General features: G+C 47.9%; 2 protein-coding genes across 8 annotated transcripts in view; one reads left to right on the forward strand and one right to left on the reverse strand.

The window, feature by feature from the left end:
- Window positions 1-1,505: 1,505 nt before the first annotated feature.
- On the reverse strand, window positions 1,506-3,999 carry TIGD5 (tigger transposable element derived 5). The gene has a single exon (XM_060277555.2). It carries the CDS (start codon window positions 3,823-3,825, stop codon window positions 1,897-1,899), a length of 1,929 nt encoding a protein of 642 aa, XP_060133538.2. The 5' UTR covers window positions 3,826-3,999; the 3' UTR covers window positions 1,506-1,896.
- Window positions 4,000-4,640: 641 nt separating this feature from the next.
- Window positions 4,641-25,567, forward strand: part of EEF1D (eukaryotic translation elongation factor 1 delta) — a 29,826-nt gene continuing 8,899 nt past the window's right edge. For 2 of the 7 annotated variants that reach the window (XM_088676063.1, XM_088676064.1), the window contains exons 1-3: window positions 4,641-4,734; window positions 18,684-18,807; window positions 24,723-24,794. In XM_088676063.1, the coding sequence (XP_088532189.1) occupies window positions 18,688-18,807; window positions 24,723-24,794 (192 nt within the window). In that variant the 5' untranslated portion in view covers window positions 4,641-4,734; window positions 18,684-18,687. Of the gene's footprint in view, window positions 4,735-13,077; window positions 13,194-15,321; window positions 16,578-18,683; window positions 18,808-24,722; window positions 24,795-25,567 lie in introns of those variants that run through there. The other 5 variants (XM_035125361.3, XM_035125362.3, XM_035125360.3 and 2 more) reach the window with 4 other exon arrangements.

Genomic DNA, 25,567 nt, shown 5'->3' on the forward strand with positions numbered 1-25,567 from the left:
CCTACCATAAAAATATAAGATAGCTTTGATGTAGCTCTGTAGGTAGATTTCTTTCCTGAGTTTATTGCCCGCAGGATTTCCGAAGTGCTTTCCTTCCTTGCCCTCTGTTTATCTGTTTTAATATGCATGCTTCAAAGTAGTCTTTATAGTTTTAAATAAGTTTATTATTACCTCACTCTGCCCCACGTGGCATTTTGAAATGTCCAGAGAGAATTTGATTGGTTCTTACAAGATGCTGCGCTGAAATTCTTTTGTTAGTAAAACGACCTGACACAGGGAGAGAGGCAGGCATTTGGCATGCACTTCCCACGTGCTCAGAGTCTTGCAGGACAAGCCTCATGTGTTTCTCTTTTGTTATTACTCAGGATCCACTCAACTGCTTTCAGAACCCAACAGCCACTGTCTTATTGGGGCCAGGGAGCAAAAGGAAGGGCATAAATCCATTACATTAAAATAACTGGATCCCACCTGCTGATCTCTATCACAGAATTGGAAAACAATCAATTGAATAAAAGGCTTCTATTTCCCAATAATTGCTGTACTCTGAAATGGAAAAAGAGTCTGCTTCTTGAGCATGTTCAGGAATCATTTTGTCCCCCCCCCCCCAAAATTCTGTAATAGGACAGCATTAACCCCCAAAAGCTCCAAACACTCACAAGATGTGAAAATTAAAGTCTCTGAAGTCCAATTCAAGTCTGTTCACAAGTGAGAGACTAGAAGCTGTACCATTGCACTTCATTAAATTGATTCTTTGGCTGGCAGGCAAGGCGGGTCTCTTATTTCCGAAGCATCCAAGTAACTCGTAACCCATGGAGGGTTAGCACCACCTCATCTCTCTGTCACCCAAAGCTTCCTGAGCATCTCACCCAGGCATCCCCAAACTTCGGCCCTCCGGATGTTTTGGACTACAATTCCCATCATCCCTGACCATTGGACCTCTTAGCTGGGGATCATGGGAGTTGTAGGCCAAAACATCTGGAGGGCCGCAGTTTGGGGATGCCTGATCTCACCAGTCCTGATCCAGTGTGCTTCTTAGAAAGGCATAGTTGTTGATTTTTAAAAAGAGGAGATTCAGCAAGAAACTAAGGAGGAAATATGGAGAGGGGAATAGCAAGCAGCCCTTTCAACAAGTGTGATAAGCTTACAAAAAAGGTGGGTGAGGGGAGTTACCAAATAGTCAGTTCTGATGCTGTGGACGGCATAAAATAGGTAGGGAGTACTATACTCCTGCCTAGGCTCTCTTCCCATTGCACAGCTCTGCCCCTTTCATACATAACTGCTTTTTAAGTAACATTTGAATTCTAGAGCGCTCTCCTGTACTTCTGTGCATTCCTTATTCTATTAGAGTGTTCCCACATGGCCAGCTTACACCTCAATATTTGTTTGACATTGGAAAACCACTGCAAACTCCCCACCCCTTTTGCAGGGAGCATTCTCCCCCCCCCCCGAATCTCTTTGAACTTGCAGCGAGATTGTCTCCACCTTGCGACAACTTTTTCAACCTGTTTGCTGGACAGGACAAGTCTTTAATTTTACCCTGCCTAGAGTGTGTTCGAAAGGAAACCTCCACCATGCAAAAATTCTAAGTAAGAAGGAAGTCCATATGGTTCCACCATGAGGATCAGGCAAGAATTGCACCCTGAGCAAACGGTTTAGGGAGCAGAGGCACCTCTCCTGTAATAGCCGCTTTTTTCCAACCCCCAGAACTTGGGGAGTCAAGCCCCTTTAACAGCCTCACCCCAATACTCATAAGGAGGGGGGAAGGAACTATCCTGTTCTGCCCTGATTGTGCCGTATTTGCACCTCCCAGTGATTATGGGCACACGGCACCATCTCCTATTGCTGCATAAAGAGTAAACACTTCCACCAGATATGTAGGTGAGTGCAATAATCTGGTTAGCTGTTTTGCTCTAAGCCTCCTTGCCAAGAGTCGGGCTCAGCTGCCTTCTGCAGCCTTTGCGCCATGCTGATGAAGGACCGGAGCTGGACCACCTTCAGCGTCCCAACTTCCTGGGGATCCTGGCTCTCCAGCCAGCGCAAGGCCTTCTGCAGGCCTTGTATTGCTTCCTGGGCAGTGGGCAGCGGACTATCTCCCATTCCACCCCTCCCGCCACCTCCACCATCTCTTGTCTCAACTGTTTCTTCCTCCTCCTCGCCTTCCCCTTCCTCTGTGTCCGGAATGACATCATCTAAGTGGAGCCAATCGGCCACTTCTTCTGGAGCCAGGCCCTTGCAGGTAAGGGCAGCCAGGTGTACGAGGTCAGCGAAGTCCAGGTTGTCCACACCTGCAGAAGCCTCTCCCGACTCCTCCTCTTCCCCTCCAGAGTGGGGCTCAAAGGCTGCACGCAGGCCAAGCAGCCAACATTTCTCAATGGATCCAGCCGGGATGAGATCCCACGACAGGCCAGCTAGGCAGAGCATATCCTCCAGGAGAAAAGAGCGGCCAAAGTCCAGCTCTCCACCAGGTTTTTCAGACTCCCCCATGGATCTTCCTCTCACTAGGCACGCCACGGCCAAACGCAACAACTCCCGCTTGTAGAGCTGCTTGAAGGCCGACACAACGCCATGTTCCAGCGGTGCCGAAATGCGGCCTCCCAGCGGCCCTCCTGCCGCCTTGGAAAGGAAGAGCGCTCGGATGGACCCGTCCGGAGTTTGAAGCTGGGATGGCTCCTCGGGGTGCACGGAGGGGCAGCTGAACAGAAGGACGGCTTTTTGCTGGAGGCAGCTGCGACGCAAAAAGCGCTTCACGCTAGGCACGAAATCGTCAAAGAACCAAATCCGCAGCAGGGAGCGACCCAGCCGGGCCCGGGGGCTGTAGCGGTAGCAAGCCGAGAGCGTCTCCCTCTTGCGGCACTGGAGGCAAGGAGGGTCCCGCAGGCCTCCCACTACCAATGGCTTCAGCTTGTGGGAGCCGGTTAGATTTGCGGCGAGCAGTACCGTGACCCGGTCTACCGCCCGTGATGGAAGAGGCTGCGGGAGGCAGCAAGGCTGTGGCAGTCGGGCCTGGCCAGGCAGCAGCTTCCAATAAAGCCCGGTGATGTTAGCGTTGTAGATTTGGTCATCGCTGTACCCGCCTTCATCTGGTGGCGCAGCAGCCGCGGGCGGACGGAGATGGTCGGAGAAGGCCGAGCAGGGGGAAACAGCATCTGCTTCCGCTCGGAGGGCAGGCGTGTCGCCCACCACCCCTAGGCCGCCCCCCTCGCGTTGGTTGGAAATGCCGTGCCGCTTCTGCCACCGCCAGAACCACCCGTGGCTGGCCTTGAAGGTGCACTCGGGCCCATAGATCTGCCGGGCAAAGGCTTCGGCCTGGGCCTGGATGGTGGGTCCGGAGAGCGGCACACCGTGATGGCGCAAGGCAAGGAACCACGTGTAGACGGCGCGGTCAATCTCCTCCTCGTTGGCCAGGCGCATCTTCTTGCGGTGGGTGCCCACGTCGCCCCCCAACTGGTCCAGGAACCAGCGCAGTTTGCTTTCGTCCTTCAGCCAGCCGCGGAGGGTGCCGCCGGGGACCCCGAAATCCCGGCACACCGAGGCCTGCCGCTCGCCCCTCTTCACGCGCTCGATGGCCTGTAGCTTGTCCTTGATGGAGTAGGCCCGGCGGAAAGCCATCTTGGACGGCGGCAGCGGGGAAGATGCGGTGGCACGGGGGGTCCGCCTTGCAAGGTCGTCGTCAGGCTTGCTGCAGGGCCGGCATGGGTGCGAGGAGCCTGCAGGCTCACCTGACGCTGGTGGCCGTTTCATGGGTGAGGCCTGGTACCCCTCAGGGCTGCCTGGGGCCCCGATCCCTTCCACTGCAGGGACGAGGGCACCTTGCCCCCCTGCCATGGCGGGCTCCCGTCAAAGCCCCCTGAGGAAGTGTCCCAAACAAGAAAGAGGGAGGCTTATTGTCGGGGGGCCATAAAACCAAGTCACGGGAAAAGCGGGGCGCGTTATATGCGGGGAGAGCTGAAAAGCGAGGGAGGGGCGGAGCGGCCGCCTTTGTCTTCTCTGCCTCTCTCGCCTTCCGATAGGGCAGGGCGGCCTAGAAGGCGCATGCGCCGCGGGACAGCTCCCTTTCCGTCCCCCCATCCTCTTCTCTCCATGGAATCGTCCTCTCCTCTGCTGCTCTCCCCCATGTTTTGCGGTCTGTTGGACTCTTTCATGATGCTCCCTTTTGGATCGTTCCAACCCGTCGAATCCGGGGAGGGGGGGAATCGTCCAGTGAAAGAAACTGGGATTTCTGACTTCTAAAATCCGCAAGTCTGTTTCACCGGATATGTTGCCATAAAAAGCAACAACCTCAGGGATTACCTTTCTAAAAGGCTAGCCTCACGCTGCCGTCAGCCTGTTTTCCCTTTTCACTCCCCCCTCCACTTTCACCGGACCGGACTATTCCATTGACGACACCGCTGGTAGGGGGGGAGAAAATTTAAAGAAAACGTATTAACTTCATCTGCACATTGATGACCGTTAGTAAGATTATTAACCCTCCTCCCAAAAAACATTCACCACTCTATTTGCTCCGCGCCTATCCAACTTCCTCCTTTTCCTCTCCTTGGACCCGTTCCCTCCCCCCCATTTCGAAGCGGGAATGGCGCGTCCCGAGCAGCCGCGTTCCCAGAATCCCCCGCGCGGCGCGTGTCTTCTTTCTTTCCTCAGGCGGCGCGGAGTGGAGCAGCTGCTTGTTCTTCATCTCGGGTTTCCCAACCCCCGCAAAAACGTCCCGTTTCCCTCCTCATACCTAACGGTTATTGCGTGAGTAGAGACCATTTCTTCTCACGGGGGGAGGGTAGTTGAGAAGGGGTTGCTAGACGACGCTTTACCGGCAAAAAAGGGGGGGCTGATACTTTAATAATGGGCTTTACCTGAAACCGTTCACCCCACGTCCCATCATGCATCGCGGGGGCCTGACTTTGGCCTGCCAGTTGCAGCCTCTGCTCTATTTCCCCCCCCTCCAAATATGGAAGCAGGAGGGAGGGGGGAGAAGGGCTCCCTGGGAACCCAGAGGGCCATCTAGTCTGACCCCCCTTTGCTTCAGGGTTTTTTGTTTTTATTTCATGGTTAGAAAATTATTGTGATCTTTTTCTCTCTCCCCCCCCAACATGTATGGAAGCAGGAGGCGGGTTAGGAAATAGCCCCTTTTATAGGTAGAATTATAGATATAGATATAGACGATTAAACAACAACAATAGGTAGAATTGCAGAGTCGGGAGAACATCCCTTAGGGATCATCTGGTCCACCTCCCTTGCTTTCCTCTTCCTTTCTTTCCTGGCTAGAAAGTTATTGTTGTTCTTTCTTTCTTTCTTTCTTTCTATCCTCCTTTTCTCTCCCCCACCCCCCAAGACCAGGTATCAAGACAGCTTGCACAAATTGAGACAGCATGGATAGCATTCAAAAAGCTAAAGTAAAAAAATGTGAAAGGTTGTTGCTAAAAAGTCATTGAACTCAATGGAATTGAAATAGTGGCGTATTTATTAATCTAGCTGTATTTGTACAACAATATTTAAACACCTCTAAGTGGGGTACACAAAAATGCTGCCATTTGCGCTCCCCCTCAATGTTGTTTCCCTGTGTCTGTTTTAGATTGTAAGCCCTTTTAGGGCAGGGACTTTTCTAACTTGTTTGTAAGGCACCATACACATAGATTTTGCTATTAAAAAAATAGTAATATGTGGCAAGGTGAAAAATGCAATTTTAAGAAGAGGGGTGCTGCTCTAGCACTGAGTTATATATTTATGCTTTTTTTTTACTCCACTTTTTCTCTCTGGGGAACTTGGAGTGCTCTTCCACTCACCCCACTCTTACCTTCCCATTGATGTGGTTGTGAGTTGGGTTGTAATTGGCCCAGAGAATAAATCTTAGAGGTTGCTGATCCAAATTTTGACTATGATTCAACATTGTAGGCTGCCTTAGGCAAGTGATTGTCTCTTGGTCTTAAGTTGGGGTGGTAACTGGTCTCTTCTATAGCATTGCTGTAACACATTGGTTATAGTGTCTGGCAAGAACTAGGGAGACTAGGGGTTCAAATTCTCACACGGCTGTGAATCTCACTGGCCGATCTTGTTGCTGAGTCACCATCTCTCATCCTAGCCTACCTCATGGGAAGGAGAGCCATGTACTGTATGCTGCTTTGAGCTTCTCTGAGGAAGGGTAGGATATTAATGTAATCTTTGTGAAGCCCTTTCAGTTCTTCAAAGTGCTAGGTAAACACCAAGTTGCAGGGGTGTGAATTGGCCATTTTGGCTGCTACCGGTAGTATTTAAAGCTGGTTTTCCTCATTCTAAATCAGGCTGCTATGCCATGCTGGCTAACCACCTGACCGCCTCTCTTATGCTGACCTATCTTATGGGTTCGGAAGAACTGCTTTGCATACCCAAAGGCTGCTTATTCTGGCATGTTTGCCTCAGAGAGTGGCCTTATGGATGCTTTTGAAATGCTTCCAAGCGAGGCATGCAGATGATCACTTCCTTTTGTCATCATTTGGTAGTTGGAGGTGAAATGCTTTCAGGCATAGTCTTCTGTTTTTGCCATTCCTTCTGTTAGCCCATGGTAGTCCTGTCATTCATGAACTTGATTAATTCCTGAAGTTGTTCCGAAGCAGCTGTGAGCCAACACAACCTTCCTAGAGGAAATATGTAAAGCTGTACTTCAAGAAGTTTGTGAATGAATGCATATACAGTGGTACCTCTCCTTACGAATTTAATGCGTTCCGAACACACATTTGTAAGTCGAAAAAATTTGTAAGTCGAATTCCATGGGAATGCATTGGGAGAAAAAATTCGTAAGTTGAAGCAACCCTATCTAAAAATTCGTAAGTAGAAAAAATCCGATCCAAACCACATCCAAGATGGCGGACGGAGCTCCATTTGTAAGTAGAAAAATGCGTAAGTAGAGTTATTTGTAAGTAGAGGTACCACTGTACAGTACAAAAAGCTGCATTTTCTTACTAGGTGGTCTCTTGCCACATATATGATCCTTTCTACTCGCAAGTGAACTGTTTGTGATGGAGTCCGAGGCGTTCTCAAGAGGAATCTTTATTTCACACAGTGCTCTCTGCAGATCTCTGCCACACAATGATTGAATTCTTTCACCAACCTTCTCTAGCCCAGCTTCTTCAATACTGTACGGCTAAAGAAATGTAGCTGAATTTACTTCCTAATAATAAATGTGAGGGCTTGTTTCTGTTTTTTGATTTGTTACTGCCCCGTCTTTGACACATGACTGGCTACAACATCTGTTGGAGCTATAAAGCACTGCAGCATGACTGTTCTATCTTTCTTTGCATTTCCTGCATTCTAACCACCGCTCCATTTTTAATTCAATGTTGTTAACTACTGTATGCTGTCTTAACTGCTTGTGGATCATACATATTTTTTTCTGCCCTTCATTAAATGTTTGCTGTTGGATTTTCCTTTTATTTTTATAGCAGTATTTCCTCTGTCCTCCTTGTTCTCCCCCCCCACACACTTTTGAGTTTTTAAGTGACCCTTAAAACAGAATGCTGGACTAGATGGGCCTTTGGCCTAATCCAGCAGGGCTTTTTTTTTTTTAGGTTCCTACCCTTACTGTTGTGTTGAGGGTTCTTGATAAGAAAAAGGACAGGCATCTCTAACGTGACACTGTGACGGAATAGCTTTAACCAGGATTGGGAAAAACCCATGTGCCTTAAGACCTGGTTACATATTTTCTCAAATGTTTTCCCCCCACCAAAACTAAGGTACAGTGGCACCTCACAAAACAAATGTCTCGCTCAACAAAAAACTCGCAAGACGAAAGCATTTTGCGTTGCGCGAGGGACTCGCAAGACAACGAGGTTTTCTATGACCACCGCTTCGTCTTGCGAAGCGCGGCCATAGAAAGACGAAGCGGCGAGCGGCAACAAAAAGGGAACCAGCTGTAGCGCGGTGAGAAGGCTGACAGCTGATCTTCTTGCCGCACTACAGCTGTCAGCGCGAGCTGAAGCGAAGCTCGGGGAAGGCAGGCAGGCAGGTGACAACAGCCCCGGAGCCGAAGCTCAGCGGGCGCTGCTTGCCACCTGCCTGCCTGCCTTCCCCGAGCCGTGCGCTTCGGCTCGGGGGACTGGCGGTGGCGGCAGCGCTTGCTCTCTTGGCTTGGGAAAGGCAGGCAGGCAAGAGAGCAAGTGCCTGCCTGCCTTCCCCGAGCCAAGCGGCCGCTGCGCTTTGGCTTGGGGGACTGGCGGCGGCAGCAGTGCTTGCTCAGGCGCAACGCTTGGCTCGGGGGACTGATGGCGGCAGCGGCACTTGCCTTCCCCGAGCAAGCCGCCAGTTCCACCACCCTTGGAAGATTGGAGCAGGGAGGTTGGTCCGGCCCAGGGCATTCTCTGTGGCAGTCCCTAAGTTGTGGAAATCCTTCCCTACAGCGGTGTGTGTTTGTAGCACCTTCATTGTACATCTAACAGCCTTTGACACCTGAGAAGTGTGCTTCCAGAATCCACACTATTCCTGCAATAGTAATTAGTTTAAACTGTTTTAATACTGATTTTTCAACATCTGTAACTTTCCCTGGGACCTGCTGGTGAAGGGAAGGTAATAGATTTAAATAACAATTGTCATAATACATTTTCCTTTTCATTATGTGGGCTTCTGAGGGGCGGTGGAGGGATTCTCTATTATGGTAGCCTCCTGCTGTAGAGGGTGAAGCTTTCGTGTTACATACAGGGCAGCCAGCTATCCTATGGGAGTGGAGCAGGTTTTTCAAGATTCAAATCCTTTTTGCTGTGCTGTGTTTCAGATGTTTCCACTTCTGCACAATGCCATAAACAGCTTCTACTTGTCTTGTAGGATTGTGCTGTGATGGTGGGCTTGAATCCCTTGGTTGCTTTACTCTTTGGCTAGTACGTTTCTAGAAACAAAACCATCTTAACCTTCCTGCTTTCTGTCTTTCTTTCTTAATGCTATCCTAGGAACTAAAAAAGTAAGTACTTGCTCACAATATTCTTGCTCCTTTGCTTGCTTGACTTACTCGAACTAAAAGTGATGCCCAGTAAGGCAGATCTACCAGGCTTGGCTTTTAAAGTATCTAATAGCAATTGTGGCATTAAGTATTTATATTGTACTTGTGTCTTTCATTTTGATGCTCAGGCTTTTGTGGAGGAGTGGATAGTATCTTATTTCAACAAAAACAGCAGGAATGCAAAATTACTACTGTCTTCCATCATCTACAGCCTCCTAATGGAAAATACTTCCTCTGCTGCTGATAATCTGGGGTGTATTGCCTTTTAGACAATTGTATATATTGGTTTTAGATTCTACCCAGCTCTTTTACAAAAGCTTGGTAGCAACTATTGAAAAAATAAGTGATTAACAGAATACCACATTAAAACCTATTTAAAATGAATCCGCATTAGTTTTTCTACGGCTGTTGAAAGCCAGCCCAACCAAGAAAGCCTTTTCAGGCTGCCAGAAGGTATTCATGCTTGACATATCTCTATTGTGATTTCCACAACTGTGTAGTGACTACTGATTTAACCTAACAATATATGTATGTATGTATGTATTATATATAATTACTGCTCAAACTAGGCGTCATGTACAGTACAGTTCTGGAGGCATTCCTATCACAGCCGGTAGGGTCAGAGGAAAGGGTAAGGCCCATGCTATTAAACTTTTATAACCATAATCTTAGCATCTCTCAAACATAAAAATCATAGTAATTAATTACATTAAATTTAAAATATGCACTTAAATGACCCCACCTACTGTAAAATATTGCCTCCTTTTTGAAACAGCAGTTTCGCTCACTGGCTTAAAGCAATTGGCTCTAATTCTGCTAATCCCAGAATAAAATGGAGCATTTAGGTGGAACACCATATAAGCACCCTTTCTTTCTAAGGATTTGGGCTTTCAAAGAAATTGTCTATACAGTTCATATAGTAAAATCATGCCCATGTCTCAAAGCGTGTATCCTTTTTGAGATAATCCAAGTCATAATTGAAATAATTTCGCAAATATAGTTACTGCTGCTGAATCCTTTTAGCTAACAGCTTCTCTCATAAAATTTTCCACAGTGATAGCCCCAATATTTAGCATTTTGTAAGTCACCTGATTTTGACCTTAGGATTGAAGGGTCACTAATTTGTGGCTGTGGAAGAATCCTATCTGTCCCTTGTGTCTTTGTCAGCCTTTTGTTAAAATCCTTGCTTTTTCCCTTCTCCAGCTCTTCCCCCTGACTCAAAACTGTAGCTTACTCTTTTACGCTGTTGGATGCTGCTTCTATTTCTAGGGAAAGCTTCAATATTCCAAATTCTTCCCAAATCCCTTATCCCTTGCACTTCGTTAATGGCTATATCTAAAGGTCATGGAAGAGTTACCACGAGTGCAAGCACTGTTCCCACTTTGCTCCTCCTGTAATACAAACTGGAGCAGCAAACCACAATTTTTGACTTAGCACGGTGTCCGGATCAGGGATCATGGTTTATTTCACTCCCCCCCCCCCCCCGCAAAAAACCTGCTATGTGAATTCTAAGATGTGTACTTTGTTTCTTGGCCATGGCTTGTTTGAGCGACACAAACCACAATCCCTGGTTTGGACATAATGCTAAGCAAGGGATCATGGTCTTTCCTGCTTGTATTAAGGGAGCAACAAAATGGAAACTATCTCCACCTTGACAATAAACCATTAACTATGGTTTATGCCAGGCATTCCCAAACTTTGGCCCTCCAGATGTTTTGGACTACAGTTCCCACCATCCCTGACCACTGGTCCTGTTAGCTAGGGATCATGGGAGTTGTAGGCCAAAACATCTGAAGGGCCGGAGTTTGGGGATGCCTGGTTTATGCTGATATGCGAATGCAGTCGGGGGTTTAATGCAGTTTCTGCCATATATGGGACAAATGGCTAATTCCCTTTTTATGCAACGTTAAAAATACGGTGCATTGAAACTAGGATTCTGAGCAAAATAAAAAAATTCCTTCCAGTAGCACCTTAGAGACTGAAACAGAAGTCGACTCATTCCAATAACAAACTTAGTTAGTCTCTAAGGTGCTACTGGAAGGAATTTTTTTATTTTGTTTTGACTACGGCAGACCAACATGGCTACCTACCTGTAACTAGAATTCTGAGGTTACTGTAAATACAGTGGAACCTCGGTTTACGAACACAATTGGTTCCAGAAGTCTGTTCATAAACCGAAGTGTTCGTAAACCGAAGTGAACTTTCCCATTGAAAGTAATGGGAAGTTGATTAATCCGTTCTAGAGGAGGAAAAACACCCCCTAGAACGGATTAACCGCTTTGCTCCGATGCCTTCGCAGAGGCTGGGGAGCGTTTCCGCGACTGGGCTGCAGCCGCGAAAGCGGTCCCTGGCCTCCGCAAAGATATCGGAGCAAAGCCCCAGCCTCCGGAAGGCATCGGAGCTGGGACTTCGCTCCGATGCCTTTGCGGAGGCGGTCCCCGGCCTCCGCAAAGGCATCTGAGCGAAGTCCCGGCTCCGATGCCTTCCGGAGGCCGGGGAGCGTTTCCGCGACTGGGCTGTGCAGCCGCGAAAGCAGTCCCCGGCTACCGGAAGCCGGGGACCGCTTTCGCGGCTGCACAGCCCAGTCGCGGAAACGCTCCCCGGCCTCTGGAAGGCATCGGAGCGAAGTCCCGGCTCCGATGCCTTCCGGAGGCTGGGGAGCGTCGCGAAAGTGCTCCCCGGCCTCCGCAAAGACATCGGAGCGAAGTCGCTCTGATGCCTTTGCGGAGGCCGGGGAGCACTTTCGCGACTGGGCTGTGCAGCTGCGAAAGCGGTCCCTGGCTTCCGGTTGCCGGGGACCGCTTTCGCGGCTGCACAGCCCAGTCGCGGAAACGCTTCCCGGCCTCCGGAAGGCATCGGAGCCGGGACTTCGCTCTGATGCCTTTGCGGAGGCCGGGGAGAGTCGCGAAAGTGCTCCCCGGTCTCCGCAAAGGCATCGTAGCGAAGCCGCTCCGATGCCTTCCGGAGGCCGGGGAGCGTTTCCGCGACTGGGCTGTGCAGCCGCGAAAGCGGTCCCCGGCTTCCGGTAGCCGGGGACTGCTTTCGCGGCTGCACAGCCCAGTCGCGGAAACGCTCCCCGGCCTCCGGAAGGCATCGGAGCCGGGACTTCACTCCGATGCCTTTGCGGAGGCTTGGGAGCCGCGAAAGCGGTCCCCGGCCTCTGCAAAGGCATCGGAGCGAAGTCCCGGCTCCGATGCCTTCCGGTGGCTGGGGCTTTGTTCTGATGCCTTTGCGGAGGCCGGGGACCGCTTTCGCGGCTCCCCAGCCTCCGCAAAGGCATCAGAGCGAAGCCCAGCCTCCCCGAAGGTATCCGACGCTCCGATGCCTTTGGGGAGGTTTGGCCTTTGCTCCGATGCCTTCGGGGAGGCCGGGCCTTCGCTGCGGGCCTCCAGGAGGCATCGGAGCGAAGGCCCGGCCTCCCCGAAGGCATCGGACACTCAGTAGACCTCCGGCACCTCGGTTTACTAACTTCCGGGTTAGGATAGTTCGTAAACCGAAAGTTCGTAAACCGAGGTGTTCGTAAACCGAGGTACCACTGTATGGGACCTACTTTGTGTGATGTACTGGAAATGTGCAATGTACCTGTTTTGACATTCATTATATGCACTGGGAAAGGGACCCAGGTGGTGCTGTGGGTTAAACCACAGAGCCTAGGGCTTGCTGATCAGAAGGTCAGCGGTTCGAATCCCTGTGACGGGGTGAGCTCCCGTTGCTCAGTCCCAGCTCCTGCCAACCTAGCAGTTCGAAAGCACGTCAAAATGCAAGTAGATAAATAGGAACCACTACAGCGGGAAGGTAAACGGCATTTCCGTGCGCTGCTCTGGTTCGCCAGAAGTGGCTTTGTCATGCTGGCCACATGACCTGGAAGCTATATGCCGGCTCCCACGGCCAATAATGCGAGATGAGCGCGCAACCCCAGAGTCGGTCACGACTGGACCTAATGGTCAGGGGTCCCTTTACCTTATATGCACTGGGAGGCCATGTGCAAGGAGAGGCAAGAGGTTACTCCCATCAGTCATTACCTTTCACCCCCTGAGATGCCATTGTGATGTCATTGCCTTTCACTAGTCACAATGCTCTAGATTTTACACAAAGTAGCCTCCCATGACCAAGTCCATACAGCTCCCAGCTTTCCAACATCTTGATATGAACTTGTTTTCAATGGGGTCAGGGCTGGACTTTTAAGAAGTAAAAATTTCCATTTTTTTTAGAACGAGCATTCCATTTCAAGTCACCAATAGTAAGTAGGGAAATTTATTAAAATGCTTTTCAAGAAATAGAAAGCTCATTTTAAAAATGATCCTAGTTTTGGGGGGTGTCCAGTTCTGATGTGTCTTTCAAGTTAATTCACTTACACAAGAATTACACATTCACAAAATGGTCCACAGGGATAGACCCAATATTTAATACTGTATCAAGAGCATAGATTTTAAACCACATGGTAAATTTCAAAATTCTGGATTTCATTAATAGCATAAATATGGGCACAAATCACACCAATCACTGCTTTGAACCAAACTAAACCTCAGCAGGGCTTTCATGAGATGTAGATTGGGTTATGACCATCTGCTGCACACTCTGAAATTCTAAATCTGAGGTCAGTTACTCCCTTTGTAGTTGTTGGGCAGTTGCTACTGATTCATTTATTCATATTCTGTTTATTCTGACATCCTCTTGCAAAAAGAGTATGGAGTTCTAAAAACTGCTCATTTACATTTTAATAACTAATGCTACTTGGATATATAGCAATGTGACTGATAACTTTGGCTTAGATAATAAGTTTTATAATTTGAGCCCCATGAATAAAAGATCACCCACAATGCATATGTTGATCCCAGCCTACAAATGAGCAGTAAAATTGATTTGCTAATTTTGTTGATCTGCTAGACCAGGCATTCCCAAACTATGGCCCTCCAGATGTTTTCGCCTACAACTCCCATGATCCCTAGCTAACAGGACCAGTAGTCAGGGATGATGGGAATTGTAGTCCAAAACATCTGGAGGACCGAAGTTTGAGGATGCCTGTGCTAGACAGTCTGTGAACTTTGAAGAGCCATTGGTTGGCTCTGGGTGGCCCACAAATTCCAATCCAAAATACAGCAATTACTTGATCTGCATTGCCTCTGCCATTGTGTGTGATGATGTCCTATACAGTGGTACCTCGGTTTTTGAACGTACAGTGGTGCCTCGCAAGACGAATTTAATTCATCTTGCGAATCGCGGTTTCCCATAGGAATGCATTGAAATTTCTTTTTTTGCCCATAGGAACGCATTAATTAAATTTCAATGCATTCCTATGGGAAACCGCAATTCGCAAGACGCATTCGTCTTGCGAAAAATTCGTCTTCCAGGGCATTCATCTTGCGAGGTACCACTGTAATCCATTCTGGAAGACCATTCAACTTCCGAAATGTTTAGGGTTGCCAGACTCAATAGAGGACAGGACTTCTGTGCCTTTAATTGCCCTGCTCTCTTTTGAGTCTGGAAACCTTAAAGAGAAACCAGCAGACCCTTTGCTTGAAAATTAAACAAAGGGTCTGCCGGTGTCTCTTTAAGGTTTCCAGACTCAGAGAGCAGGGCAATTAAAGGCACAGAAGTCCTGTCCACTATTGAGTCTGGTAACCCTAGAAACCTTCAGAAACCAAAGCATGCCTTTCTGGAAGCATTTCCGTCTGGAAAACTCAATATGGAAGCTGGGTGCCACGTTCGGTTTCCGAAAAGCGTTCAAAAACCGAAACAGTTACTTACAGGTTTTTGGTGTTCAAAGCTGAAACGTTTGACATCCGAGGTGTTGGAAAACCGAGGTACCACTGTATATTCCAGTGAACATGATCACTGGAAGACAGAGGGTGCAAACCAGATCATTTCATTGCTCTTACTAGTTCTGGTCTGCATCCCAAGATACCGAACTAAATTTATGCTGCATAAATAAATCTACTCCCCCCCCCACTGCGTAACAACAAAACCATTTTGGCATATGAAATGCAGTTTGGGAAGGCAGAGCCTTCTAGAGCAGCTTATTTTGAGCAGCTTTGAACATTTGAGTAATTCAACCAGTGAACGGAGCACAAAACTCTTATGCACCCAAAACACCATTGGGTTGTATCCTGCTGTGTTTTACTCAAGAGTCAACTAACTGAAATTGATTGATCCAAGCCAGTCATGTCCGTTTAATTTCAGTGGATCAACTCTTGAATATGACTAGCATTGGATTTTAACTAGGGCTCTGCATATATGTAGCTAGTAGAACCTGAGGTCTTGAAATGAATAGAATCTTAACTGCATGCCATTAGTATGTCTTAGGGTTTCTCCCCCCCTGCAACTATATTACTGTGCTTGTTTCTTAATGCTGCCGCCCCGTTTGGAAGATGAGGACAAGGAAGCTACTTTACCCCGCAGAAAAAGTCTGGGTGGACAAGTACAAGTATGACGAGGCAGAGAGGCTCCACTATGAGCGGGAAGCAACCTTAGCAGCTTCCGCTGCCGGGGCCTGTCAAGAGGTGGTGGCGGTGAACGGCTTCTGCCACGAGGAGGACCCTGTGGAGGAAGAGGTGAAGGGAAACCTGTGGAGGGCAGGAAGCAGGAAGAAGCAAAAGAAAAGGAAGTGCTCCCCCAAACGCAAGCCTTTAGACCCCAAAGTGGACTTTGTCCTGGCCGGGTTACTGGCCGACCGTGTCTGGTTTGATAAACCTCTCTTTGACCGGGCGGAAACAGCTTACAGGAAGAAGCTTGCCGAAATGTTGTTGAAGGAGGCTTCTGAGGGGCTCCCGGCCGCTGAGCAGTCTGCGCTGGTGCCCTGGTCGGAGGCAGAGGTCCTCCAAGGTGATAGGAGGCCACAGAGAAACCTGGCTGCCTTGCCCTGTGCCCATGGCAGCCTGATGGCCTGCCACCACATCATCCAGGATGCTTGGGTCAACAAGTTCAACTTTGACGACGCTGAGAAGCTGTTTGTCGAAAAATCCCAGTTGGCTCTACCACAGACCCTGGACCTCTCATCCACGCCATTGCACAGCAGTAGTGGACTAACACCAGATGAAGGCTATGTGACTGCGCTGCCTACTCCTTCAACACCAGCCCAGCCTGCAGATATCATTGTGGATACCGGTGCGTCCCCAAATCTGCCTGATGCTTTGATCCAGCCGGTGAATGGCAAGCCTCAGGTGTCGAGTTTGCAGGCGCTGATCTCGGAGGTGTGGCTGGAAAAGCCTATCTATGATGACGCAGAGAGATGCTTTTACACAAACATGTTTGACGGGCACCCTCCGGGAAAGGTGAGGTTGCAGGAGTGTGGGCGCCCAGAGTCTTCCAAGAGGAGCCGGAAGGACAAAAAGGGCCGTAGCACGGGGAAGCAGGCAGCAGCAGGCAAGAGGGGAAACAACAACATCTCCGCAACGGCACCTCCAGATTCTGCCCTCTCACCAGCCACCTGGTATTTCATGCACAAGGACAGCGAGTCTGCGTGGCTCAGCAAACCCACCTATGACAGTGCTGAGGCGCAGTACTACATCTTCAGAGCCTCAAAGCTGGCAAGCAAGCAGGAGAGCGCCGGAATGCCCGAAACCATGCTAGCAAAGCCATCTCAGCCAGCTGCTCTCACTTCAAGTGCACCAGAGTCTCATGCTAAGTAGGAAACGCTTGTTCTGGGGTAACATTCCCAAACCTAATGGGCCAGGATAGTGTGGAAGAGCTTCTATATGTAAAACATTGAAATGTGTTGTGTCCCACTGTAGAAAGATATAAGCAGGCCATAATAGACATCCATGTTAATTGGGCCTGTCCAGGTTAGGAGGAGGAAGGAAATGGTTTTATGATTTGTCCTTCTCAATTGCCGGTGCTGCTGCTCTGGTCTATTTAAGCTTATAAATTATTCCCATTACTTTTGCAGAGCCTGTTAACCTGTTCAGGGGAGGCATCTGAAACAGGATTTACTATCTCTGTATTATTATTATTATTATTATTATTATTAGGGGATTAGTATCCTGCTCCTCATGCAAAAACCTTCCAACTAGCATGCATCAGAAGAGCAATTTGCTTGATTATATATATGTAGAACAGGGACGTCCAACTCCCAAGAGACTGCAATCTACTCACAGGAAAAAAAACAGTGATCTACCTCTTTTCGGGGGGTTCAGGTCAAAGTTGTTGAGCATTTTTTAGGGAGCAGAGTCAAAGTTGTTGAGCTTTTTGTGTGGGTTCGGGTCAAAGATAGTTGAACTTTTTTACGGAGAAAATTCAAAGTTGTTGAGCTTTTTTTAGAAGGGTAGGTCTGAAATACTGAGCTTTCTTTAGGGGAAATAGGGAAAAGTCACTCACCAAAAGATCAGTCATGACAGAAACAGTCTCACAGCTTTTGCTTTTGTCAGATATGGAAAAACTTTTTTTAAAAATATGATCTCCACAGATACTGTATCTGACCTTTCTGGCTGTCTCAAACACTGGCTGTATTAAGCTGGAACTATACATTTCCGTGCGCTGCTCTGGTTCGCCAAAGCGGCTTAGTCATGCTGGCCACATGACCTGGTAGCTGTACACTGACTCCATCGGCCAATAACGCGAGATGAGTGCTGCAACCCCAGAGTCGGTCATGACTAGACCTAATGGTCAGGGGTCCCTTTACCTTTACCTTTATACCCCAAAGTGCTTCTTAGCAAAGGATTGTTGTCGCTTGAAGGTTTGCTGAGTGGTTTTGGTGGTTTTGGACTGATCTGGAAAGGTTTGGGACATTTATGTGAATGGAATGGACCAAACAGATACCTCTGAAAGGTGCTTCTTTTTGTTGGCTCTATGCTTCCCCCTGCAATTTAAGTGTTTCTCAATAGCATATTGCAAATTCTGATGTTTCCTGTCAGGTTCTCCCCTTTCCCTCTACACTTAAAATCTTCTATCCTGTGATCCTTTTCTGTGTCATCCCGTCTGATAGTACCCATGTAGTCTCTCCTGCCATGCAGTGAACCTCCCTTAGTTTTGAATTCCACTGCCACATGCAAAATTCTCACCTCTGTTTTTGAATGCCCCTATTTCCCCTCTAGACACAAATTTAATGTTGTGCTTCTCTTTTGGCCAGTTTACCAAACCACTGTGTACTAGAATGAAGGCCTCCACAAAGGGGATAGGATGTCTTGCTCTTTTGTAAACTTTGCCCTGGTGCTTGGCTTTGCATTATTTTAAGCAGGTCTATGCTGCGTCCATTGGTGGACGTTGGTTAATGTGGCTCCACAACACTCCCCTTTTTTTTCCCCATAGGAGTTGAAGTGCTACTTACAATCATTTAGCTAGAATCATTTTGGTGGCTTATTCAGGTGTCCATAGAGCTGGTGTCATAGCTACCCTCCTGTCTGGGCAAAGGAACTCTGCCTAGCCCTCCTAGAAAGGCAATGTCAGGAAGGGGTTGTTTCTGAACATGAGCATATTGAGAAAAATTAACTGTTGGTTGGACTGTGTGCATTTTCACGTGTCTTGTCTCAGGGTAGTTGAACTGGGTTTTTTTTAAGGACGCTTGCTTATCTTGCAGTGTCAAAAGGACTGAACAGGGGGCCAAGTGACTGAGCAGTAGGTTCCTAATTGGTCCCATTTATACAAACCTCCCCATCTCAGGTAGGAAGGATCCGTGAGCCCAATGGGGATGTGGCCCAATGGGATGGAAGAGGGAGATGATGTTTGACTAAGCTGGCCCTAACCGTTGAGCTGAAATATTCCTAGGTATTTATTTAGTCTCCCCCCCTCTTTTCAGAAACATGGCCGCCAGCTTCCTCATGCATGAAAAGATCTGGTTTGACAAGTTCAGATATGATGATGCTGAGAAGAGATACTATGAACAGAAGAACGGTCCAGCTGCTAGCCCCTCCTGCCAGCAGGTAAGATGCAAGTACTGTCCAGGGGGAACAGGCAGCTTGCATGGCACAATCCTTCTGGAGCAGGTAGCAATGGGGGCTCTCTTCATACTCCTATGAAGTCATTTCCATTCACAATCTCACCATCTACTGAACACCTGATGACCTTTGCTAGCCTCCGCCTAGTCTCCTGCTAATCAGATGTCTGTGGGAATCCTATAAATGGGGCTTGAAGGCAACAGCTGCCACCTGCTAGTTCCTGACCACCACCAAGTAACTGATATACTGCTTGGTACCTGTAGGATCTACAAAACAATACCCCAGTGTTTCTCAACCAGTGTGCCTCCAGATGTTTTGGGACTACAACTCCCATCATTCCTGACCACTGGTCTTGCTAGCTAGGGATGATGGGAGTTGTAGTCCCAAAACATCTGGAGGCACACTGGTTGAGAAACACTGCAATACCCTACGTAGAGTGCCTCTCACATTATTCTTGGAGCACCAGACGTCTTAAAATTCTCTTCCTGCCTATCATCTCCTTGTCAAGTATTGGCCTTTTGCCTTTGGTTGCAGAACAATCACCCTGCTCTCCCACCCCACCCCACCTTACTCTATGGTACAAGTGAATCCAAAACATGTTATTTCCCAGTGGGATGCACTACCTTGAGAGGGCAAGATCTCCTTTCCCTGGTGCGTTTCCAGGGAAGAAGAGCTCCTCAGCTACTGTACAGGTGTTGTAGTTTGAGTACTACAAGAGGTAGTTGATTGCCAAGCAGGTAATTTCCAGCTTAGCTCCATTCCACATTAATTACCCCTTGCCCCTCGAACCATGCATTCTTTGCACTTTTAAATGTTTGTCCTTGAGAGTGCTGGCTAGGGTAAAACAATGTGCATTAAAATAAACTTTTGAGCTATTTGAAAAGGAAAATGGAGCCATATTAGCTGCATTCGGGTGCAGTGCTAAAGTATGACTTAGCGATATGAGGCTGCACCATGGTGAGGTTTGGTCTCACATGTTCTCCTTCTCTTCCCACTTCCTTTGTGTGCAAGGGGAGAAAATATATATATGCAACTGGCTCTTCTTGATAATTCTAGTTTAACCACCTGTAGTTTGTTACAAAGAGAAGACGAATGCTTCAGATTTTCTCCTTTGTAGGCGAACGGCTGGAAAGGCCTGTTCTGACACATTCCCATATTGCTAAACCAGGGATGGGGAACATTTTTGGCCTGGTGGCCCAGATCTACAATTCTCTTTTGTGCACCCAAACTAAACAGGACTGAACACTCCGCACATCAGCTGGTGAGAGGGGAATGGAATCCTGCTGCGCCTGTCTGCCCCATACCTGATGTCACATAGGATGTTTGGTGTGGGGCAGGTGAGTGTGATTTCAGGAAAATGATCTTGCAGGCCAAATGGGGAGTCATGGTGGTCTAGATTTGGCTTGTGGACCAGAGGTTTTCCACTCCCGTGCTAAACCATGCTTTAGTGTTCCATCTGAATGCAGCCACTGTTTCTCAATAATCCAGGTTACTCTGAAAGGACAGAGTAGGAACAGCATTGCCTCCTTGGCATTGAATAATGGAGATGAGAGGCAGGATTCAGGTTGATAAGGTTTTCTAGGCTGCAAGAAAATAGCTGTATAGCAGGGAGCAAAGTTTTGTGACTGTGAACAGGTTCCAGAGAGGTGCTGTTGACTCTGTTATAGAAGATGGCTTGTAAGGAAGGGAGAAGGTGAAGGAAATTCTTACACGTTCTTTCTTGTGAACGTTATGAACAGCATTTGTTGGACACTGAAACACACTCCCCTCTTCCTCACAACCTGCAGAAAAGTGAAATATGGTTGAAATCTGCAGGGCTTTCTTAAATATCATACTTTTCCATCTATAAGATGCCCCCTATTTTGGGGGGCTCAAATTTAAGAAAATGGGGGGAATGCTGAACCAAGTATCACTCACCCAACTGGCAAACGCTAACAATTGCAAGCAGCACAAGCCAAATTGCCAAAGTGGTAGCCAATCCAAAGCAGCACTTGACGCATCCGCTAATAACCCACCCATTTGACAAAGCAGCAGCCAATCCAAAGCAGTCCTTGCAGCAGACACCATCCACTCACCCAATCACTAGATCCTGCTCCCGGATGCCACCAATCGCCTGTCCCCCCCTCTGCACTACCCATGTACCGTCTTTCCCACATTTTAAGACACCGTCTTATCACTTTTTTTCCTCAAAAAAACACTGGGTGGCTTATTTTCAGGGAATGTCTTACCGGTATTTTTATTACATCAGGAGCAGTGTCCCTCTTTCTCCCTGTCTCCCTGCGGGGCAGGACTCTTGACTGAAAGAAAATGACGGGCAACAGCCACCACCAAGCTCCATGAGAGGGAGTCTGAGGGAAGGGAGGTGTGTGCATCGCTGGCCCAGCCCTCTCTCCCCGGCCCTGGGATGTTCGTGAGGGAGGGAAGGAGCTCCTCCGAAGGGCTGCTCTCTCTCTCTCCCCTCCCAGGTGGGGACTCACTTAATAGCAATCTGCTACACTGGAGCTTCTTAAATTTAAACCAGTACTGTATAATGGAATCTATCTGTGTGATGCAGTCGTAGCAGTAGCCTATACTAAAGCAAATAAGGATCTCTACCAGCCAGCCAACTGCCCAAGACTTAAGAGCGAAAGTTCCAACAATGTAGCACTTTGTAGCACTGATAGCAAAGAGGCTACCGGCTGAGATACTGTACAAAACAAAGAAGCCAGCTGAGCAGCAATTAAGATGGTAAATGGTAGCAATTAAGTAGCAATTGAGCCAGCAGAAAGCGGGGTGAGATAATCTGCTGGTCCTAACAACCCGTCCGTGTTTCTCTTACCCACAAAATGTTAACTTTTGTGTAGGGTGTAGGGCAGTGTTTAGCAGCTCCTAAACATCGAGAAGGGGAAAGTCCTTAATCCCCAAGGCAAGGACTGCGCCACCGGCAGCGATCCCGGTACCGGTACAAATCCTTAAAGGGGAAGCTCTACAGACAAGCAATGGAAAGAAAAAAGAATCCTCACTTTTTAAAAGGCTATTAAAAGGGGGAAAGGTGGGGGGAAGCGAGAGGTGGGCTGTGTGTGTGTGAGAGAGAGAGAGGGGGGGGGAGAGAGAGACGCGCACACAGAGTCTCTCCCTAAAGGGGAAGGCAGCGTCTTCAATCGCCCCTCTTTTTTCCCTCGTGCTTTCATCTTCTCCCCACCGCAAATGCCACTTTTCTCCTCTTCACCAAGCAAGCAGAGCTCACACAGCCTAGCTAAAAAAAAAATATTTTGGAATCCTTTTACAGGTATTTTTAAAAATGCTTACAGAAACAGGAGGGGGAATCACGAGGCTGCAGGAACGGCTCTACGGTGCATTTTTACAAGCTTTTAAAAGAAATACGTGTCTTTGGAGCGACAGTAAAATGGGGAGAGATTTTTATGGGGGAGAGTTGGCTGGCGGGAGGGGGGAAGGGTCTATCACTATGTCTTATTTTCGGGTTATGGCTTATATCGCGCAACTGCTTAGAAATCCTGCTATGTCTTATATTATGGCTACGTCTTAAAAAGGGGGAAACACGGTATAAGATAACCCCCCCCCCCATTTTTTACTTTATTTTGGAGTAAAACACCCTCGTCTAATACACGGAAAAGTACTGTACGGTTATTGCCTGGCTGGTAGATGCTGCACTTGCTCAGCTACATTTGTGCTGCCTTCAGTAGTTACATAACTGTAGGAACTAGAAATGCTCACCTGTGAGCAGTTGTGCACATGGTACAGGCCCTCAGAGGGGCAGGCTGTGAGTGAAGCAGTGGGCTCTCTTTTCTCTGGTAAGCAGGAGATCAAGTGACGTTTGCACCATATCCAGAAGCAGCAGCTTCTAAGTATTCAGTCTCCCAGGGCTTATTCTCCAAGCTGCTTTGTTAGTTAGTAAGGAACTTGAAGCAAATGAGACTGACAGTGATTAGGGCACTGAAATTGATAAGCGCCTTCTTTAAATAGGCTGACTTTCCTGCATCTTGAGAACATGACAGTATGCTGGCCTGTACTTGTAATGTCTAATAAAGATTTGGCAAAGTAAGTAGAGAACATGACAGTTTAGAAGTATGTTGGCTCTTGCCAGGAAGGATTACACTGGTGCTTTCCAGGGCCCTATTTTCTTTTGGAGGTGTTTTTTTTTAAAACACACCTGTGGCTGCCCAGCAGTCTGTGCCACAAGAGAGACTGAAGTGTGCCTTCAGTATTCACCAGTCCAAACACGGATTCTTTGACACAACTTGCACTTATCACTTGTCACAGGGGAATCCTAGAACACCCAACGTTGGCCAGAAAGTTCTATCCCATCCCTGAACCCTAACTGAATGGACAGCATAAACTTGGCTGTCCCACAGTTCTAAAGAACTGGTTGAGAAACTACACATCTTCTTGCATTGCAAATAACTCGGCAGTTATTTGATTCTGTGTTTCTATTTTGTGGGTATAAGACTGAAGTGTGTCTCCAACTTTTATTTATTTATTTATTTTTTAAAAAATCTGTCCCACAGGTGTCAAAGGTTTGGGGAAATGCTCATGTAGGACCTGATGCATACTAAACTCAGCTTAGTGTGTGGAGGGCTTCAGATGCATGGCATAGACAGTGTGACTGCCACCATTAGAACAAAACAGCTTTCATGATTTAACAGCAGTTATGCCTGAAGATACATTCTAGACCAGGCCCCCCCAAACTGCGGTCCTCCAGATGTTTTGGCCTACAACTCCCATGATCCCTAGCTAACAGGACCAATGGTCAGGGATGATGGGAATTGTAGTCCAAAACATCTGGAGGGTCGAAGTTTGGGGATGCCTGGTCTAGATTAAAGTTGATGAACCCAGCATCAGGTCAGCACGAGGAAACTTGCGTTCAAGGCTCTGAAGTGTAGATTGGAGTACCCCACACAGAATTTGGTATCCTGAAAGATTTCCCCTAAAAAAGTTTCTAGTCACAATAGTTGAGAGGTGCTTGCTAACACATGGCCAGTTGCTGGAGAAAGGCTCAGATGAGAGGGGACCTGGTTTGCCAGCAGCTGTGGCATCAGTGCTTGACCCAACTCTGCCTCCCATCTCATGGCTTCCATACATCTAGCCCAGGTATGCTTGCCATCTCCACCATGTTTCCAATTCTGTCACCACCATTCTTTATGTGGTTGGGGAGATGCCAGCTTTTTTTGAAAGCCTGGCACTTAAGAGCAGAATCTTGTTCGAAACCAAATATATTCCATTTTCATAATCTAGGCCGGTGTTCCTCACACTTTGGTCTCCAGCAGTTGTTGGAGTACAACTCCCATCAACCCTGACCACTGGTCCTGCAAGCTAGGGATGATGGGAGTTGTAGTCCCAACAACAGCTGGAGACCCAAGTTTGAGAAACACTGGTCTACACCAAAGAATGCAAGTCTCAGTTCAGGATATACAGCTGCCCTGCTTTTGATGTAAGAAATTTATTGTGTCTATAAACCCACTCCATTTGCATAGGGTGGGTAGCAGCAGTAGAAAAAGCACTTTTGTCAATTCAAAGTCTGCATGTGCACTTTCTATGGAGAATAGGGTCACTGACCCAGACACGGGTAAGGCTGTGTCATGAATAGCTACACCCGCTTGTCTGATGCAAAAGTTGGTGGGAAGTTGGAGCGTCCCGGTGGCTGCTGCCTGGATCCTATCCTGCAGCTATTCCAGATATAGCTGCTGACAACATAGTTGTTTCATTCCATGGATGGATTTTTACGCTCACTAATTTTTTTCAATGGCTGACTGCTCTCTACACAGTAAAAACACTTTCCCTCCTTTCATGTGATCCACCCTCAGTAATTTCTCCTGTATCTGTTTGTGCCTTTTTTTAAAAAAAAAAAAAAAACCAAACCAAACAAAAAACCAAACACTTGGTTCTTTCTGCACTGTTTGCAGGAGAACGGAGCCAGCACGATCCTACGCGACATTGCCAGAGCCAGGGAGAATATCCAGAAGTCGCTGGCCGGAGTGAGTACCTGGGCGCTCTCTCACCAGCTGGCTAACTGCATTCATTTTTCCTAGCTATGGCATATCTCACAGATATAACTCCCCCTGCTCCTACTGTGATTGATTCCCCCCCCCCCCGAGCCTGTGCGTGTGTGGCTTTTCTTACCATAATTCAGAAGGGATGGATGAGGTGGAATGAGCTCTCATATCATGGCATCCTGTTTGTGACATATCCTGCTTACTCTAGCCAGATTGCATTTGCAGACTAACCCAAAGTGAAATTGCTGTGTGGCATTCCTTCAGCTCGTAATTCAGAACCAGAGCATGCGCTTGGGAGCAATCATAGGGCGCAGCTTTTGCTAGGGTGCCGTATCAGACGACAGGTGGCAGGTTGCAGCCTTGAATCCAGCCCTGTGTTAGGCGCTCGTATGTCAGTTCTACTCTAGTTTCTTGACATACATTGGTGGTTGGGAGCTTATAACATGGGGGATGATTCAAGCATGCAGTGCCCCCCCCCCAACCATCTGATCTGACAAAATAAATTGCATGCAACTTCCTCTGTTTCTGTTCTTTGCGGGCTTAGCATTTGCTTAGCTTCACACTAACGTAGCACTTCAGGGACAGCAGTTGCCCTGTCAGCAGGGGCATTTGTGAGCTGAACAGTGAATTTCTTGATCCAGTTTCCATTAAGATATATGCAGAGGGATTGTATTTTTGCATTCTGCCTCCAGTGAGCTGGTTTGGCTGTGAATTTTAACTCTAAATGCTGCTGCAGTAACTTAGCCTGGGTTCAC

This window comes from Zootoca vivipara, chromosome 8 (assembly GCF_965207765.1).
Source record: "Zootoca vivipara chromosome 8, rZooViv2.hap1.1, whole genome shotgun sequence".
In the NCBI taxonomy this organism is placed as follows: domain Eukaryota; kingdom Metazoa; phylum Chordata; class Lepidosauria; order Squamata; family Lacertidae; genus Zootoca; species Zootoca vivipara.